Consider the following 21,579-nt stretch of genomic DNA (forward strand, 5'->3'; position numbering starts at 1 on the left):
TTTTAGAGGATGTAAACGATGAAAGAATCTTTCTCGAAGAACATATTTTAAAGGTTAATGGTAAATGCATCCACGTTCTAATTTTTCAAGACGCATTTGAAATAGTGAATCCTTTGGGTTCTGCTAAGTCTATGCACAAAATACTTGGTGTGTATTATACACTTTTAAATATTCCAAAAGAATATAGGTCAACAGTCAATCATATGCAATTAATATTCCTTTGCAAAGAATCACATTTAAAAAGATTTGGTTTGAGAAAGTGTTTTGAAAAATTGATTTACGAACTGAAAGACCTCGAAGAGAATGGACTTACACTACCCGATGGTTATAACTACAAAGTTTTTCTAACTAATCTTATTCGTGACAATCTGGGAAGCCACGAAATCGGTGGCTTTCAAACGAGTTTCTCACACGGATTTATATGCCGTTTTTGCCACGTCAAGAGTGACCAAATTCACTTATGCCAATCGTTTCCCAGAAGAACCATAGAGACTTACAAGAAAAACATTGATTCTCTAAAAGCAAACCCAATATTAGGTTCCATTAATGGTGTAAAACATGATTCCCGTTTTAATGACCTGAACTACTTCCACGTTTGTACCCCCACACTCGCACCATGCTTAGCTCACGATTTGTTTGAGGGAGTCGTTGCCTACGACCTTAACCAATTTCTATTATACTTTATTCGAACAAAAAAGTGGTTCTCATGGAATTATTTAAATTGGATAATATTAGAATTTCCATATCAAAAACAAGATGTTGGAAGCAAGCCATGTCCCGCGAAAGTTGCTTCAAACAAATTGACCGGAAACGCTTCTCAAATTTGGTGCTTTTTAAGAGTGTTAGCCTTTATGTTAAAAGATAAAATTAGAGATTTAAGCGATAAAGTGTGGAAGCTCTATTTGCAGTTGAAAGAGCTAGTAGAAATTATAACGGGTCCAAAAATATCGAAGAAAGAAGTAGCTTTCTTAGCTAGCATGCTTTCCGATTATAAAGAGGAACTTATTGAAGCTTTTCCAAATTACAAATTGAAGGCCAAGCACCATTACCTATTTGAGCATTACCCTGAACTAATTTTACATTTTGGTCCTCTTATACGTCTTTGGTCGCTTAGGTTTGAAAGCAAACACTCGGTTTACAAAACATACGCAAGAAACACCAACAATTTTAAAAACATAACAAAAACATTGGCAGAAAAACATCAGCTGCAGCAATCCTATTATATGTGCGGTTCACCTTTCCCCCCTTTAATTAAATACCGTGATTCAAAAGCTGTAGTTGAAAATGTTTTCGGTCGGGATCTATTTAATGATATTCGAAAGATGACCAAGTCTAATAGAAGTCCTTACCACACGGACAAGTTTGAATTTAAAGGCACACTGTATGAAAGGGGACTATTTGTTGTTTGTGAGGTCACTGAAGACACCTTAAATTTTGGAAGCATTGACACTCTCGTGATTTCAGAATCAGAGACCGAAAATTTAGCTTGTGCAACGTTATTTGCTTCTAAATATTGCCCAGATCTGCACGCTTACGAGGTAACAAAATTAAGGAAGTCAAAAGTAGTAAAAATTATGGAACTTAATGATTATTACCCTTTATCCTCATACAAAATTTTTGGAAAGGAGTATATCACTCTAAAACATAGTGTGTATCATCCGTAGCTAACAAATTGCAAATGCAAAATTCCTATATTATTTGTGGATGAGTGATTTACACTGAATTTAAAATGAATTGTTTTATATTATTGTATTTTTTATTTGACGCGTGATAATTAGTTTTATACTATGGAAGGAATTATTTGTCGTTTGCTTTCATTCTCCCTTTAAAATAAAAGTGCGTTTCTCAGTTTGTGGTCACACATGTAGTAACATTACTTATTGAAACTTGAGATTGATCCGTTATTTATTGGTATTCAAAGACGTGAATATATATATATATATATATATATATATATATATATATATATATATATATATATATATATATATATATATATATATATATATATATATATATATATATATATATATATTATCTATACCATTCATGACTTGTATTATAATTCTGAACTATAAGCATTTGAATATTATTCAAATTGAAAATACAGAATGAAACCTTTTAAATTGTATAAGCTGAGAGAATAAATGTTTTCGTTTGAACTAAACTTTAGGACGAAATGGATAATGCTGGAGACAGCGAATCTAATGCTGATAATGGCCTTAGTGCGGTCATTAAGGGGGCATTATCAACCTTATCAACGGAGAAAATTGAAAACGTTTTAAAAACCCTAACTGAAGTTGGGGTTGAAACACCGGGTGACATAAATTATGTTTCATTTTCTGACCTTCAAAAGTCAAGCCTGAATGCAATTCAAATAAGAAAACTACTTGAATTCGCAAAAGAGAAGTTTTCAAACAACAATGTTACAAAAGGTAAGAGAATTTATTTCAATCACTTGTACGTCAAGGACACAGATAGCCATGCACGTCTTCATTGCTAGCTAAATATTCTATTTCAGCTGTTAATATAGGGTATGGTAATACACGCAGAACTCTGACTAATTATGGTTGTTAATTGTATTTAATAGGGAATGTTATGAACGAGAAAGGAAATCCATCCTTATTCAGTACACCACCGGCTCCTGATTCTAGTAATGATATTAATGAGGTGTGTAACGAGCAGATTTTGCTGTTATTATTCTACAGTTAAGAAAAAAAAATATTTTCGAAATGCTTACTGGAAGTTATTTAAAGGGACCATGAAGTGATCAAACAAGTAACTTTTATTCGATAGAGAATGATAAGAGAAGCAATCTTACCTCAACCACCTGGGTAATTGTTATTTTTTTTGAAGATCGCCGTTTTAGACTTAAAAGAGCCTCTTGTGAATAGGTAAATATATAAAGTAGGAGGAGCTAATTGAAAAATATAACAAATCGTTACGAGTGACGTTTCTAGTGTGGAAAAATGACGCTCGCGCTCAAATTCGTAAGATCATGGAAAGAATGCACGTGAGGAAATTTGTTTTAGTTTAGAAAAAAAAATCCTCACGAGCATTCTACATCTAGACTTACGTCTCGTGCAAAATCGCGCGCAACTGTGATGACTTTTTCTTATTTTTTGACAAGTTGAGCAAGACCAAATACTTTATATATTCACCTATTCCCAATTTTTTAAATTAACTTCACCGCAGTTTCCCGCACGCGCCGTGATTGGTTTCAAAGCACGGAAAAACATTTAATGTGCATGCGTAATGAAACCATTGAAGGCGCGTGTAGAAAACTGCCGTGAAATTTGGTTTAAAAATAAGGAATGCGCAAGAGGCTCTTTTAAGACTATAGTAGAGATCTTCAAAAATTCATTTAAAATTAATTAATGAAATTAATTAAGCAATAGATAATTAATTAATGAAATTAATTAAGCAATAGATAATTAATTAATGAAATTAATTAAGCAATAGATAATTAATTAATGAAATTAATTAATGAAATTAATTAAGCAATAGATAATTAATTAATGAAATTAATTAATGAAATTAATTAAGCAATAGATAATTAATTAATGAAATTAATTAATGAAATTAATTAAGCAATAGATAATTAATTAATGAAATTAATTAAGCAATAGATAATTAATTAATGAAATTAATTAAGCAATATATAATTAATTAATGAAATTAATTAAGCAATAGATAATTATTTTTTTAGGTTGGAAATTTTAAGACTAAAAGAGCATGTTCTAAATTCTTAACTTTATATGAAATCTCGCCGGTTGCATTTCAAGTACCTAGATTTCTCTTATCATACTTTATCAAAAAAAAAATAACAGGTTTCAATCTTACAATCTCCCATTAAGATTGGCATCATTCCTTAAAATACTAGATATATTTTATTATAGTGGCGTGGTGTTTTATGTACGAGTTATAGGCCGTAAAGAGTGTTATGGTGTTTAAGGCATTATTTCAGTTTTTGTTGGTCGGTTATACGAAGGACAGACGTAAAAATCCTTATAGATTTGATATTTAAATAATGGGAAGAAGTATTGAAACGCCCTACTTTGATTCAGGATTGGACACTGCAAAACTTTACTATTAATGGAGATAATGTTTTTATATTTATTTAACAAACTTGAATCGATAAAAAGAGGGTTCTTTATATATTTATTATTATCACTAAATTTAGTCTCTTTAAGAATCTATAAGAAAACTTTAATCCTTCAAACCGCATTAATCTCCTAGCTTGTTCAATGAGTTTGACGCATATATTAAGTAAATAATTTAAAAATATTTTTAATATTTTTTACGCCAGGGGTTTGAAATGATGGAGCGACAAAATTGGTTGAATAACTATGAAGTTCCTGTAAAAATATTTACTAAACAAAGCCAGGAGGCTCTTAAGTCAGGGAAGAAACTTAATTGCAAGACTAGAAATAGCATCATACGAGACCTCGTAAACGATGCGATTAAAAGAAGCCCTAGACCAACAAGACAGGACATGCGGACGATTGCCCGCTGCTTTGTGGGTAAATTTCCAAATGCTTCAAGAACTGAAGTGAATGGAGAAGTAATTGATACTGGAGAGTGCTTTCTGGGATCAAGACTGATTCAAAGATTGGAAAACCTCTCTCGCGAAACTGAAAACATCATGCCTAAAGTTAGGGAGCTTTCGAAGGCTAAAAAACGTTTAAGCGAAGAACACTCGGACCAGTACAGATACAATCCAGAAATAAGAAATGCCGACGTAAAAGACAGCGAGAAATTAAGAGCTGAACTAAAAGATATGTCAACGGAAACAAATCCTAATGTACAATTGGTTCAAGAAAAAATGAGGAAAACATTTTCGCTCCAAAGACTACATATAAACAACGGAACGAATATACAAGAATTACTTCAGAAATGGCCATTTCTATTCGAAATTGTTGGCGTAAAAGACCATTTGCTTGAACTTTTGCAAATAGACGTATTTGGTGCCTTCACTGACTTCTTTTCAGCAAGGAGTCAGCTAATTTGCCAATTTTTTTCAAGAAGTAAAAAACCTTTTTGTCAAGAAACCTTGGATAAATTGAAAGAAGATATTCCCCAAGATGAACAGCGGGTGGTAGGAACAGTCATTCTACTAATCATGAACCATTTTAAAGAGCCTTCCGATGACCTTTTCCCCAAATTCGAAGTAAGAAAAATTTGTCATTCTTAAAGGGTCACTGTTTCAAAACGCCTATCCATTTTTACTTTTCACAGCTTGGAACCCCACATGAAGAGATCATTGCCAAAGTACCCATCCACCCATGCTTAGTCATTTTAGGTTTGTTTTAATTATAATATAATTGACGCTAAATAGAGGTTATTAGAGTAAAAGGTTAAGCCAAAGTACGTTTGAGCCTTGCTTAGTTCCTATTAGCAAAGTGCAAATCAGCATATGATTAAACCAGGTAATTAGATTCGTCAATTTGTGGATGAGAGAACTCCTTAAATATGGAAGAATAGAATGCCGAACGTTATATTTCACTTAACCTAAATTAAAGCATATATATTGTCAAATGTTGATCTTTTATTAATTTATTAGGAGAAAGTATTCGTAGCGCGTCCCAATTTCTACTTTGCGTGGATCGTGTTGTTGTCAATGATCATCTTTTTGGAAAAGACATAGTAGCTGCAATGGCATTTATGTTCAATCTCTACTATATATTGAACATCAAATACCCGAAAGCATGTGCTTCTACTCTTGAATTTCTACAACGGTAAGGGCAAAAGCCAAAATATTAGCGATTCATCTAATTTCGGTAACAGCCATTCTACAATTAATGCTTATTTTTAAACGCAGGTACGCTGCTACGGTATTTGCAACACAAGGGAAGGTTTCCCCAAAAGTAATGGGTCTATTAAATAAACTTTCGGAAATGGACTGGACGTCCTCAGTTAAGAAACGCAGACTAGCCGAGTAAAATAGTTCTGTATAGAGCAAAGGAAATAAATTTCAATTTTGGAGAAAAGTCTATTCGTAAATTTAATTATTTTTCGCACCATAATAAGTCCGATTTAATAGCTTAATTTTTGTTATCAAATTGGATGTTAACAGAACTGAATCTGGAATTATTCTATCAAACCTGTTATAAGCCTAGCTTCTCTGGTTGATTTAACTAAGGTATTTAAGGATGTTCTACACGAGGGAAGGTACTGTAACTACAATGGACATGCAAGAATTACCGAAACTCGACTGTTACGCAAATAATTTTCAATAGATCAATTTTGAGCATAGCAATTTTTGCAGGAATTCAAAGAATAAAAAATTACACCTTTTACATTTATCTGAAATATGAGAGGCCTATTTTAAGCAAATAGTAGTATCAGACAGTTACATTTGGTACATAAGTAATATTGACGGGGAAATGGGCTAGAAATACACTTATGGTATTGTTGATTTTACATAGTGTGGCTCTAAGTTTTACGAGTAGTGGTTAAAAAAACGATTTCCATCTGGTTTATTTAGCGAAATTATAGTAGTTATTTTCAACACGAGGACAACAACATTGATGGGTAAAGGTCCTGCTTTATGTACAATATTGTTTTGTTCATTTTACACTACGTCTTTGAGTAACGTTTACAGTAAAACTGTTTATTAAAACAATTTTAGATTTAGTAAAATTAACTTGCATATTAGTATAATTAACACGTTGAAGAAAGTTATAATCACAAAACTACCTGTAAAAATTAACTTGCACATTAGTCTAATTAACACGTTAAAGAAAGTTATAATCACAAAATTACCTGTAGAAACTAACTTCCATATTAGTATAATTAACACTTTAAATAAAGTTATAATCACAAAACTACCTGTAAAAATTACTTAAAGATCAGTTATAATTGACAGAATAATCCTAGTAAGCTTTACAACAGACCCGTATATTTTAGGTGAGTCTAACTGTAAATTTTACGAGTTATGTATGTAAAACTACAATTTTTTCCATGTCAAATCCACAAATGCTACACCTGCAAAAAATACTTTGGTAGCTTTGTATTGAAAATTTATATCGCGACCAGTAAAAAATACGGGAATCTCATGGCTTCACCTGATTCCATGACATTTCTGTAATTTTAACAAAACATTTTTTTCTGGGTGTATCTTCAAGATTTTTTAAAGGGATTCTAGCTTGATAATACGTTTTACTTTCGACTGACATTGTCTTTAAGAAGGTTCAAATACTCTCATATCTGACAAAATTGTGATTTATGAGTTTAACTTTTATATTTTTAAATGGGAAAAATTGCGAAGCGGAAAGTAACATAGGCAGTTTGAATGTAATGTAGATATTAGTGTCGAAAAAATCTGTAGATGGGTCGTGATCTTTTGAGAGCTATACATTACATTAACTTTTGAAACTAGGAAAACTTTCAAATTAACGAACACTTTTTGTTTTGATACGGTACTAGTTCCCCTTATAGGGCTAAACCGAATTGCAAATATTTGAGATAAAAAAATCAAAAACTTGTTACTTTTAAAATGATATATGTGTCATGTTAAAATATTTTTCCTAAAGTAATTTTGGTGAAAAAAAACTAAGATAAGTATTATTTTGAAATAATTGATGTTTTATAATCATGTCTTCAAACTGAAAAATTTTAATATCTGGGGCTTCGGTGAGTCCATTTTCTTCTCTTATCGTTTACTTTTTCTCGTCTTTGTCTACAAAGACATTTTTTTTTTAATTTATAAAGGCTGTATTGCTTTTATTTATTATAGTTGTCGTTGACCCTTCAATCGCTTGTAGTAATCAGTTTTTAGCTACGAGTGTGAAAGACATTTAAGATTAAGATCTGAGAGTGTGCATGTTTGTGGTTTGTGTGTGAAGAGAGGTTGGATAGACAAAAAGACCTTTTTACCTAGGTTAGAACTTTAAGTACCCCAAATGTTGGGTAATCTCGAATATTACCTTAGCGAAAGAGATAACACGAATAATGTATTACATTTGCTCATAGGAAACTAACACGCTCTCTCCACTCTCAACCACACGTAGCTAATGCGAAAATTGTATTTGCGTGACTTGTTTTCATAACGGTTTCTATTTTACCCTCACTTGGAAATAAATTTTAACCTTATCTCTTTGGGAAAATTTAATCTTTCTTACTAAAAAGTCGGATTAATTTTAGGGATTCTAAAACCACCCTTAGCAAACTTAATTTTCGATTAAATTTGTTCAAGGTTCATAGTTTGGTTCTCCCGCTTGGTTTTGCTCTTGGTGTTTTAAAATACGCTTTCCTAATTGAGCTTATATTTTAAGGTACATACACGTGAATGATGGTAATGAAGATTCCTTGGAGGTTTGTCACTTTAAATAAAACATTTTAGCCCCAAAATTGAAATAAGTGCCCCAACCTCGGATTCATTGATCGCTATTCAAGATGCCAAGCAGATCTATTCCACACAAGAGAGGAAAATTTGAAAATTGGCACAACTCCCGCTGCACAGCCTGTCTTCAACTTCTGACAAATCTCGCTAGGAGAATATGTAACCAGAGCGCGCTATTGATGTCAAAATTGCAACAAGCTCCGCCTTGACTAAAATACTTAGGGCTCAAATATTGCACTTACGCGTGAATTGAAAAATTATATTCTCACTTCGCGGATTGATTAAGCTTTAAAAAGAGCTTGAAGGGCTGAAGATAGGAACTGGGTAAACTTAATTAGCTATGTCCACCGACCGCACTAGAACACTCTAAGCGCACTCTGGGCCAGATTTCGTCCGTCACTGGGAACACGAGTGCAACACTCGCCCAGAGTCGCGTTTTCCACTGGCCCCAAAAATTGCCAGAGAATTGTTCTTTCTTGCTCTGAAAAATTCGGCGGAGCGACGGTCCTCGAGTGTTTTTACGTTCTTTTATATTAGTTAGGTTTCTTTGACTCTTAACTAATTATAATGGCTGGTTCTTTCGAGTGTTAATTAAGAATGAGAAACAACAACCAAGATGTTCGGGTGCCATATTTGTTCTAAGGTTTATTGCAGCCTATTTGACTAGTTCGTTAGCGACCCCTAGCGATGAGTAATACAAAACATTTGACCCGTAAAGTTTAAATAATTAAAAAACATAACAAGTGTGACGTAGTAGCGTGTTAGATCGTGTTCCACTGAATAAACGTTCTCTAGTTTTCTTGGCAAGGCCTATTTAAAATGGATGGTCGAGCTTTGCTTGGAAATTGAGATTAAAAATGGTCGAGAATACATTTCAGGCAACATGAAAATCGTTTAAAAGCGAGGCCTTATTTTTCATTAACCTTTTTTCATTTTACTGTATAATTTTAAAGCGAATGAGTTAACTTGTTTCAACACTTCATGCTCCCATTAAGGGCCAACTACAAACTGTTTTTCTCATACGCATTTCCAGAAAGCGGACCTGGTAGCAATTCCAATGAGTAGCGAATTTGCAATACGAGATAGTAAGTTGTCAACATTCACAGTGCCATTCATGTACGCCCAAAATCTGACGTTCAACGCTGCTCCAGTCGGAGCCTTCGACGATTTAAAAACTATTTCCATTGGTGTAAGTATAGAGAGTTCGACGTAAATGACCGTAATATAACAAATTTTACTGGTAAATTGCGTAAATTACCACGGTAATAAGCCTGTTAAAATACAAAATACCATAAATTACGGTTATTTTTGTTATTCCATTATTTTAATCACTAACTTACAGGTAATTTTGCTAGGTGTGGTTATGTAACCGGACCTTGCTTTGCACTGATGATCTGTACGTGTGTTTGTTTGTGTGTTTGTGGCCGGGGTACGCCAGGAACAAGTGTGGCTAGATACCGATTAAGCAAAGAATATCGATAAAAAAAATTACATTGGGGCTTTTGTTTGCGTTTGCAGCAGATTAACTGACTTCGGACGAACGTAAAACTAATTAGTCGAGACCCCTGCTCCGGCTCTTGGGAGTATTGGTAAACAACATTGGTATCGCGGTAACCCTCCAATTTTGGTTAATTTGATGGACAGCTGTAGCGAAGCCCATTTGTAGAAAACGTTTAAAATTAAAATATTTTCTCTTTACTACGGTTTCTGAGGTTAGCGCGGGGAGGGGGATACTGAATGCTGGCAAGGTAGCTAGAGTGAAAGATTTATTTTTAGGCGGAAAGGGCACTATGTGTGAAGGCTGGGTTGCTGTGTATGTTGGGTAGACGAAAACACCTTTTCAGCTATGTGTGGTAAGACCTTAATGTACCCCAACCGAATATTACCTAAACGAATTGAAAAACACGAATACTGTACTAAATGAGCTCATACGAAACAAACACGCCCTCCCCACTCCCAACCACACCTAGCTGATACGTAAAAGTTTTTTCGTGACTTGTTAAAAATTACGGTAATTTCACATCTCTAAACGTAAGCTCTTTTCCTGAACTAGCTTTAAATGATTAGTGTTGCAATTGTGGGTGTCAGAATTAAATGCGAAGAACTACACCCTTTGTTTATCTTAATTACTTAATTCATGAAAAACAAGGTTATCGTCTACCATAAAAGTATTATCAAAAGTATATAGATCTATAAAAACAAAAAGTACAGTTCATAGGTTCTTCCTCGCGCCGTGTAATATGAGAATCCCCGCTTCATTTCAAAATAGTGCCGACCCCCCTCCGCGTATGATTACATTCACGACCGTAGCACAGGTACATGCGTTAAAAGGCTCTCACAAAGTAGAGCCAAGAAAACTTGGTCATCTAGTTAAGCATCGCGTCTGTGGTCATACATAGCCCACTCGATTACGCGCATCACGACGCTGCGCTGCTCGCGCTATAGCGCTATAGCGCGAGCAGCGCAGCGTCCGGGACCGGGAGCGCGGATCGAATGGGCTATGGGTCATAATATCGGGTTCTTGGCTCTTGCATTTTTTTTTACAGTGAGTCCGGTAACGGTTTCTACAATCTTTTGACATAATAAGACAATTAATAAAGCAAATAATGCCACGGAAGAAAAGCCAAGCGCAATTGGATGCAATAACTTCCAAAAACCAGCAAACTCAGTGTAACTTTTATGTAGTATTTAAAGATGATGTTGGTGTACAAACGTATGAAACCAGCGCCAGTGAGTTAAAGAGCAAAGGCTTAGGGAAAGTTAGCGCTGAAATCCAGACAGACTTTGGTTTAAACATAAGAAATGTTGAAACTCAAACGGAGATTTTTGGATTTAACGTACCATCTCAGAAATGGGAAGAAATAAATTGCTTTAATAGTTTAAACCTAGTTGAAAATAGTCGTAAACGAAAGTTATATTTGGATAAAGAGACTTGCACAGCCGATGACAGTTTTGGACCCAAACGAAGACGAGCTCTATCAATTTCAACAGAAGCCACTGCGTTTGATACGACGTTCAATGAATTAGAACTTATTTCTCCAGCCATATTAGCTTTAAAAACATTTACAGAGAGTTTAAGTCAAGGTATGTAAATCCTTTTGTTTACCTCGCAATAATAATAATTGATGAATAATTGGACATATTATATGCTTAGCAGGAGCTTCTATTAGAATTTTAAAAGACCATAATGGACTTGTGGAATACCTTGAGATTTACCAGGAGAATGGGTTACTGGCTGTAGCAAATTATTATGATGCTCCGCGACGCTTGTTGTTTTCTTGTGATGGAACCTTGTCAATATTGACACTTTTCAAAGGTGTAGAACAAATTAAGTACTACAATTTTGAAACTCAAACCCTAAATGTGGAAATAGTCACCAATGCCATGGCGTCACTGGATAAAAAATACGTTTTTTGTACTGGAATAAGGAAGGTATGATGAACTCTAATGTTGTCATTGATAAATGTGACTTAATACTTAAAAAACAATGGATCTCTCCAATAGGATGAAGCAATGGGGATGGAATGTACCAAAAAGCTTCAAAAACATGTTTATCCATTTGAGCGTTATCAAGCTACTGATTGTTTTGTATGGTTTGTACCTCCACCCAATGCTGCTAAAGAAAAAATTCGGGAAAGGCTGTACCAATGTACAAATTGTCGTAGCCTTAACTGGTAAAAGCTTACAATCCACCAAGCTGTGGAGCTTGAATTTGACTTGGGAATAACATAACACATTACTTTCAGGTACATGACGGATTGCAAAAAGAAAAAAGAACAAGTCACCCCGAGATCCAAACTAAAGAGGCAGTCTGTTGATTCACGATGCAGGATTACCATTTTGACTCCCAAGTCCAAGCGAAAAAGGTTGTTGCAAAGTAAACGCAAACGATCATCACTAGTTCGAAAAGTAAAGGATCTAGAAAGCAAACTTATAGCGACCTCCTTGGAACTAAACCAAGAACACGATGGGGAAATGAAAAAAATCGTTGCTGAAATTAACATGAAAGGACGTAACGATTTGGATCAAATATTTAGTGAAGCCATGAAAAAAAACAAGACTATTGGATTGGCATTAAGAAAAGCATGGGAGCTAAACAGTCAACCCTCAACAAAAAATGACTTTTTGAATGATCAGGAAAAATGTAGAAAAGGATCGCAAGGGAACAGATGGAGTCCACTTACTTAAAGAATTGCGCTCAGTGTCTATTCTCGTTCACCTGCAGCGTACGAGGCTCTTGCATCATTTGACGTTTTGCAATTACCAAGTACTCACACCTTAAAGGCCAAAGTGAGACAGATTGAAAGTAAGCCAGGAATCGATCTTGTTCACCTCAAGAAGGAATCCAAAAGGTTTGATGAGTTCGTTGGAGATCACCCCGAATATTATAATCCTGTCAAGGAAGGCGCATTGATTTTTGATGAGGTCAAAATCATTGGAAAATTAATGTGGAATTCAACGAATGGTGAATTCATGGGGGCTGCAATGGATCCCAATGAATATGCGTCTTTAGAAGATTTATACAAAGTCAGAAACCTCTCGGAAGTTTTGGAAGCTGAATATGCTCTTCAATATCTTTGGCGCTGCACCACTACATCTTTTGACATTATAGGCCCCTATTTCATGTTTTCGAAGCCAGTCACTCATGCAGCTATAACTAGCACACTGTTGAAGACTGTTTTCGCATTCCATTCTGTAGGGTTGGAGGTAGGAGTTTTCGTTTGCGATGGAGGGAGCAGCAACATTTCTTCCCTAAGACAAAGTTTAGGTATCAGCAAAGCCCTCGAACCTTCTGCGAATGAAGATGGATCATTAAATTTCCGGTTCAGCACAAAAATAAGAAATTGGTGTGTCCAGGAGAGATGGATTTATTGGATGGTGTGCCCAAGCCACCAACTAAAGAATATGATAAATGCCTTAAATCATTCCCAAGATGAAGGAACTAGAGATTTCACAAAACAAGGTGTAAGATTTGGGTGGAAACAAATTGCTGAAATGAAAAAGCGAGAAGATGACAGAAGGGACAGTGGCGAATTGGTTCAGGTCAAGCGTCTTCTGCAATCCCATATTGACCGTGATTCCTGGACGAAACTAAATGTTACCCCAGCTAGAATCTTGCAACAAATGGAAGTGATGGGAGAACTTTACAATTATGCCAATCCAACGTTTGAAGACGTCCCAAATGACAGGGAAAATGTGATGGCTTGCTATGACTTTTTAAAAGCGTGTCATGACATATTTGAAGAAGGCCTGCTCTCTAAGGAACGAGTTTATAGCCTAGAGTCGCCACCCATAAGATCCATGTTAAATGGACTAAAGTATTTTGAAAATTGGGCGATTGAACGAATGACTGATAGTAAGAAAATGACAAATAACCCCAAGTTTCTTGCATGGCAAACATTTGAGCTTCTTCGAATATCTATTTATGGTTTCATTGACTACTTGCAAGATTTCACGACGCGCCATCCTTCAAAATACATTTATCCTCTTCGGTTAAACGGCTCTGCGGTAGAAACACTATTCAGCCAAATGAAATATGTAACAGCCGGTAAATTAACAAGTTTAAACTATAGCAACGCGCGACGAGCCTTATTGATTAAGGGGTGCACAAAAACCTCTCAAAATGCAGAGGCATCTTACCGCAAAGTTGGCTTGGATATTTGTGAAAAATAGGAATTGAATTTTCGTATCTCCTTTCATTCCCAATGTAGTTGCATTTTCAGAAAACTATACAACTTTATAAAAGTAATAAAGGTTTTAGAAAAGTTTTGAAAAACATTTCATTGTTCTCGACTTATTATCAGCAATATTTTCTATTTGACATATTTTCAAATTGCATTGTAAGAGTCAAAATAAGATATGTTCTTATTTTGTATTTAACAATCTATTTAGGTATTTTAACTTTTAACATTCAGTTAAAATTATAAAAATAGGAACTAAGGTGTTATAACTTTTAACATTCAATATATGTTCTTATTTTGTATTTAACAATCTATTTAGGTATTTTAACTTTTAACATTCAGTTAAAATTATAATAGGAACTAAGGTGTCATAACATTCAATAAAATTATAAGAACAGGAACTTATATAACCAAACTATATAACAACCATCAAAACGTCAACAACTATACTTGATCTATATACGCTTGGTGACAATTACACATTTTAAAATAGTACCATAAAATTTTAATGGTAACAAAAGTCTTTTAATTGTTTCTTTTTAATATGTCTCCCTGATCTTGATCTCGTTATTTCCCCTACATGTCCTTCGATAGTAAACCCAGAAGTTGATGGCGTTGGGCTTACTATGCCTTTGTTGCTGCACTCGCTTTCCCCTGCTATTAATCTATTTTTTGACGTTTTTTCAGCTTCTATTAATTTGTTTGGCGTAGTTGAATCATTGTTTATGCTGTTAATTTGAGTGTTCTCCGAGAGTAAGTTATCTTCAATGTCTCTTAATTTTCTAGGTGCTCTGAAAGAACTTGACTTGATTGGCCTAGTTGGGCTTATTATTTGAGTGTTGCTGCAGTCTGTGTCTTGATTTGGAAGATCAGGATCCAAGATGTTTTGTTTATGGCAGTTTTCATCTTCATAAGGACTTTTTTGTTTTTGAGACTTATTTTGTTTATCAAATTTTTTTTTGTTTATCACATTTTGTTTGTCTATCACATTTTGTTTGTCTATCACATTTTGTTTGTCTATCACATTTTGTTTGTTTATCTCATTTTTTTTGTTAATCACCTTTTTTTTCTTAATTACATTTTTTTTGCTAATCACATTTTTTTTGCTAATCACATTTTTTTTGTTAATCACAACCTTTTTGTTAATCACAGTTTTTTTCTTAGTCCCATACAGCATACACCGTAAATTTTGCCCTCCTACACCTCGATTACCCCTCCTTTCGTTTCTCCGACGTGTTGCACCTCTTATGAGGTCAGCCAACTTGGCGTGGACCAATTTCCTTTGAAATATTATTCTGAAGTCTTCCAACTGACTAGTTGTAAATCCATGTTCCTGAACTTCAGGAATTTCCGACACTATTGCGTGAAATTGTGCTTTCAAAGATTCATCCTCTCTTATAATTTTTGTGGTCTCCTCTGCAATAGTAAAGGTTTCAAAATCAGGGATATAAAAGCTTACCAAAAGGACTAAAATTACTTACTAATTGTTTTCCCGGGGGTTGGAGTAGTTGACCAATATCTATATAGGTCCACAACCATTTTGCATAAGCGAGATACAAACGGTATCAATGTTGGATGCGCAATAAATAATCCGCCTCTGTTGATCATTCTTATAACTGATGGAATTTCTGGGACTAGTTGTTCAGTATTTCTTATTCATAAAGCAATTCTATACAACAAGTGCGCCTTATCCCTTTGCTTTGCACTTAAAGGTTTTTTGCCCTTTTTAATTTTTTTAAGAATTTGCATCCCTTCTTTGTTAACAGACCAGATCTCTCCCATAACTCCACCAACCAGCCTATTTATTGTATAAAGCCTGTCGGTTTTTAAATGTCTCAATTTAGATGTTTTTGCAGCGATTATGTCTTCCTCGTATTCTATAAATGTTTGGTCATAAGACCGCTTTTGTGGTAGAACATCATTGATTTGTTTGTCACTGGCCTTAAGATCAATGAACCGCCAACCCACCCACTGAATAACATTTAGTAATTCACTTTCACATTCGTCATCACATAAGATTACTGGATCTGTTCCAGTTTCAGAAAAGACTAAATTGTGAACCCACTTGCACCATGAATATAAAAAAGCCGAATAACCTCCGCGATCTCCTTCATGTTTTGAATAGAGTAAATTATATTGTATATTCATATTTTCTACAGTTCCCTTTAAAGAGCCAGAATCCTTCATAAACATAATCTGTTTTTTCCTCTTTTCCGACGGGTCCGTTGTAAAAAAATCATTATTTTCAAAGTCTTTTAAAATTAAGTCGACAGATACGTCGTTTTCCATTTTTCACTGTTATATTCTAGCAGAAAAGATAGCAGACGCTACTAGACTAGTACAAAGAATTAACGTTTGGGGCGTCAGCGTGATGTACTATTTTCAGAAAAAAAAATCGATAAACCTATGACGTCAAAAACCGCTTCTCCGATTGGTTAGTTCGTGTTGGGGTTGAGAGGAGGACCGTTAGCTTCTCAGTTTACATGCCGTCTACAGCCAAAGGCAGGGAATTGCTCATGAACTGTACTTTTTGTTTTTATAGATCTATATACTTTTGGTATTATCAGACTTTTGGTGTAACATGATTACACCGCGATTTTGAAATCGTTCCCAACCAAACGTAACGTAACAATAAGAGTTACGAAATGTCAAACTATACTCCAACCAATCAGAATTAGTTGTCGAGGAACGAGTTTCAATTCAGAGAAAACATTTTCCTTCAGTTCCAAATTATCTGCAGTTCGTGTAAAATCTTTCTTTCAAAATAATGATGTAGAATAGAGTGTATATAAAATATGTAGATTTGGGTCTTCGTGTATATCTTTAAGTATGTGAAGCGTATTCAAGAACTCTGTTGTTAGTGCCGGTGATGTTAAGGTTAAGCCCTTTTCTTCAGAGCCATCTATTTATTTGCAAAGTAATTCTTAAACGTTGCTTCTCTGAAAACACTTTTCCAGATTTGGAGCGGGTTGTTTTGCGTCATGGGAGTCTTAACGATGATTGATATTATTCACAAGCGAGTCAAGGGAATGCCAGGATCAATGATGTCCTTCGCTGCTCAAAAACTCTTTCTTTATTTCGGAGCCATTTTGGGAAAAGGTAGAGTTTCCAGAGTCAAAATATTTTTCGGGCTTTTCAAATTTTGGAAATTAAGGGACAGTTAGTTACAAAATTTTAAAGCGCGCGCCCTGACTCCTTTGCCAAGCAGAGCTGCGGTGGTCTAGTGTGACGTCACAGAAGCGAATTGTAGGAGAGAGAAAAAATTTCGAAGGGAGCGTGAGCCCCCTTGCCTGTCACGCACCGTCGCACGCGTAAACACAAAAGATGCCGTATAAATCTATAAACTATGATGGACGTGCAAAATTTAAAATACATCCAATCAAAAGAAAAGAAAAAAATAACCCTTACAGCTCGGCATTTTCTATCCATTTTCCGTAAATTAGTGGATAAACGATTATTTATAAACGAGGTTGAGGATATAATACGAGCAAGTTCTGAGGATAATGGCGTTGACAACATGGAGACATAATGCGGAGTTCTAAAAAAAGCGCCCTTATACGTTAAAGCCACTATTAAACGCGGAATAGCTAAGGTGAATTTATGCAGGAGTAAATATTTACCTTGGAGAATAATCATGTTCTTCGTTTGTTTCTGCAACAAATCGAACTATAGCTGTATCCAGCACATAATAATCCAGGCATACGCGATGGAAAAATTCATGTAACGTTGCACTAACGTTGTCACCAAGCTTCGCTTGGATTCTTGCAACTTCTTTGCAACATAAGCTCTCTCTCCCCGTCTCCACACGTGCACCTGTAAAAAAGTTTAGTTCATGTTCATAAACCCTAGAAAACTGACCCTAACAAACATAACATAGCAAGTACAACCTTCTGGCTATAGTGTTAAGCCTTGGTAAGAAATGTCAAACAAAAACCTTACCAATCTGTGTTTCCAATTCGATTTTCATTTATATCAATATTTACTTCAGCATCATTTCCTTCGTCGTTAAATTGACCGATGTAATCTTGCAATAAAGGCTCAAAAGCATAGGCTTCTGGCATTTGTTGCTCTTCTTCTTCTTCTAACATTTTCTAAGCAGAGCAGAAACATGGGAGAAACGCGAGTTTTTTCCAGATTTACTTCTAACGAGTAGTATTGAGTTCTGATTGGTCGCGAGGTGACGATAGTGCTCATTGGTCGCGTACCGAATTCAATTTTGAAATGCATTAGACCCATAGATTTTTGTAGCAGACCAAAGTTTGTCTTTTAAAAAGGTTTTTTAAGCATTTTCAAGGTTGTATAAAAATTGCTAAAAATTTCAATATTAGTTTTTCATACCATAGAACCAAAAAATATTAAAATCTAAAATTCTTTAAGGCAGCTTTCTTTTATCCTTTAAAATGATGAAAATATGAGAAAATTAAAATATTAAATTATCCAAAAATAATAAAATGTATAGACTTTAATTTTTGCCAAAAAAGGGTTGTTCATAACAACTTTTTTATATAATTTCTTAAACCATACGTTGTCAGAAGTATGGCATGTTTCTCTGCAAAATAAAATATGTTAATAGCTTAATATTTAAATTAGTAAATAAACTTTAATATTTACTTGTGTAAAAGTTATTTTAGCATTTCGGGTAATATATTCCGCAAATTTGCAAGTATACATTCCGCAATCACCGTCATTCATCTGTTGTTGAATATTCTAGAAATAACAGGGAGTTGATTAACATTAATTGCAAAATTAAATAATAATATATAAAAATAAAAAAATGTAATACTTTAACCGCTTCTAGTTTTCAATCACTCATATCAAATTCAATTTTGCGTTTATCCCTGCTTTCCTCTACCAAATAATTCTTTAACGCGTTCAAACACTCATTATCATTTTCTCCCATAGAGTCATAGCATTGGATTTTTTGTGACGAAAATCTTATCACCTAAAATGCCTACGAGATCTGCAGTATCCGGACGAAACTACGAGATCTGCAGTATCCTGACGAAACTACGAGATCTGCAGTATCCGGACGAAACTACGAGATCTGCAGTATCCTGACGAAACTACGAGATCTGCAGTATCCGGACGAAACTACGAGATCTGCAGTATCCTGACGAAACTACGAGATCTGCAGTATCCGGACGAAACTACGAGATCTGCAGTATCCGGACGAAACTACGAGATCTGCAGTATCCGGACGAAACTACGAGATCTGCAGTATCCGGACGAAACTACGAGATCTGCAGTATCCGAACGAAACTACGAGATCTGCAGTATCCGGACGAAACTACGAGATCTGCAGTATCCGGACGAAACTACGAGATCTGCAGTATCCGGACGAAACTACGAGATCTGCAGTATCCGGACGAAACTACGAGATCTGCAGTATCCGGACGAAACTACGAGATCTGCAGTATCCGGACGAAACTACGAGATCTGCAGTATCCGAACGAAACTACGAGATCTGCAGTATCCGGACGAAACTACGAGATCTGCAGTATCCGGACGAAACTACGAGATCTGCAGTATCCGGACGAAACTACGAGATCTGCAGTATCCGGACGAAACTACGAGATCTGCAGTATGCGGACGAAACTACGAGATCTGCAGTATGCGGACGAAACTACGAGATCTGCAGTATCCGGACGAAACTACGAGACCTGCAGTATTCGGACGAAGCTACGAGATCTGCAGTATCCGGACGAAACTACGTGATCTGCAGTATTCGGACGAAGCTACGAGATCTGCAGTATCCGGACGAAACTACGAGATCTGCAGGATCCGGACGAAACTACGAGATCTGCAGTATCCGGACGAAACTACGAGATCTGCAGTATCCGGACGAAACTACGAGATCTGCAGTATCCGGACGAAACTACGAGATCTGCAGTATCCGGACGAAACTACGAGATCTGCAGTATGCGGACGAAACTACGAGATCTGCAGTATGCGGACGAAACTACGAGATCTGCAGTATCCGGACGAAACTACGAGATCTGCAGTATCCGGACGAAACTACGAGACCTGCAGTATCCGGACGAAACTACGAGATCTGCAGTATCCGGACGAAACTACGTGATCTGCAGTATTCGGACGAAGCTACGAGATCTGCAGTATCCGGACGAAACTACGAGATCTGCAGTATCCGGACGAAACTACGAGATCTGCAGTATCCGGACGAAACTACGAGATCTGCAGTATCCGGACGAAACTACGAGATCTGCAGTATCCGGACGAAACTACGAGATCTGCCATATCCGGACGAAACTACGAGATCTAAAGTATCCGGACGAAACTACGAGATCTGCCATATCCGGACGAAACTACGAGATCTACAGTATCCGGACGAAACTACGAGATCTACAGTATCCGGACGAAACTACGAGATCTGCCATATCCGGACGAAACTACGAGATCTACAATATCTGGACTAACTTTAACTACATGGTCAATGGTGGGCTTGGAAACCTAGAGTAAGAATCCAAAGAAGGATCCTAGAAAATGAGATCTACATATATACTACAACATCCCAGATCGAACTACTTGATATACAATATCAAGATTGAGCTACTTACAACTGTCAAGATCAACAATGGGCTTGGGAACCCATAAAAAGAAACCCCTATTAGGCTTGGGAACCTAGTGCAAGAAACCCATATAAGGCTTGGGATCCTTGAGAAAGACACCCATTTTCGTTTCAGATAATAAAAAAAGATGCCCACATATATGCTGCAACATCAACATTAATCCAGATAATACTAAGTAAACAGCACTGTTCCAAATTGAAGTAAGTAAAACCATCTCTAATAAAACTAACTTGTAATAGAGCCTACACTGCAAATTCACTTTTATGAATAAGGGAATCAAGGCCCCCCAACGAGGGAAGCATTTCAAAACTGTACAGCTACTAGTTTTTCAATTTAATTTCAATTAGTAAGAAATTAATCTACCAATTTTGATGAAGAAACCTACTGATGTATGATTCTTACTCATTAGACAGGTTATTTGTTTCCAATGGTATCAAGTTTCAGACAACGTGACTGGGGGCTAATTCTAGGCAATGGTTGTATATTGGTATAATAGTACAAACATTGAATAATTTTAGCTACCAGTCATATATTATGCTACAAATGTTACTTTTGCATTGAGAAAAAAGACAAAAATATTGTTCCAGTTCATTGGACAGAAATTTGTTACTTATTTCATTAAACTGTAAACCAAAATCATACTATATTCATTTTCTCATGGTTTTAAAGTTATTTTATAGTTAAATGAACAAAAACGGTCAAATAAGCCAGGCAAATCGTTAACCTGGCCGGGGCCATCTTGTTTAATTTAGTCATGCTATCTCCGTATTAGTGTTAATTGATAAATAAGTAAATTATTCTTTATAATAAATTTAAATGAATGCCTGATAAATTTAAAAACAAAAATTGAGCTGAACCTAAAAAATGAAAAAAGGACAATCTAAGGACATTTTGTACCAATAGGGTTTAGGCCTACCCTGTAAGAAGCAATCATAGCAATTAAAAAGTGCAGGGTTTTTTTAGAGCG

General features: G+C 35.5%; 1 protein-coding gene across 1 annotated transcript; it reads right to left on the reverse strand.

Annotated features, from left to right (window-relative positions):
- Positions 1–14,247: 14,247 nt before the first annotated feature.
- On the reverse strand, positions 14,248–15,634 carry LOC149665114 (uncharacterized). Its single transcript, XM_089842138.1, has 2 exons — positions 15,507–15,634; positions 14,248–15,441 (listed from the first exon to the last, which is right to left on the reverse strand). The coding sequence occupies exons 1-2, from the start codon at positions 15,631–15,633 to the stop codon at positions 14,531–14,533; spliced, it is 1,038 nt and encodes a 345-aa protein (XP_089698264.1). The 5' UTR covers position 15,634; the 3' UTR covers positions 14,248–14,530.
- Positions 15,635–21,579: the final 5,945 nt, after the last annotated feature.

This window comes from Phalangium opilio, unplaced genomic scaffold (genome assembly GCF_054372755.1).
Source record: "Phalangium opilio isolate 3A_F unplaced genomic scaffold, DU_Popi_V2 ptg000061l_1, whole genome shotgun sequence".
NCBI classification, from domain to species: domain Eukaryota; kingdom Metazoa; phylum Arthropoda; class Arachnida; order Opiliones; family Phalangiidae; genus Phalangium; species Phalangium opilio.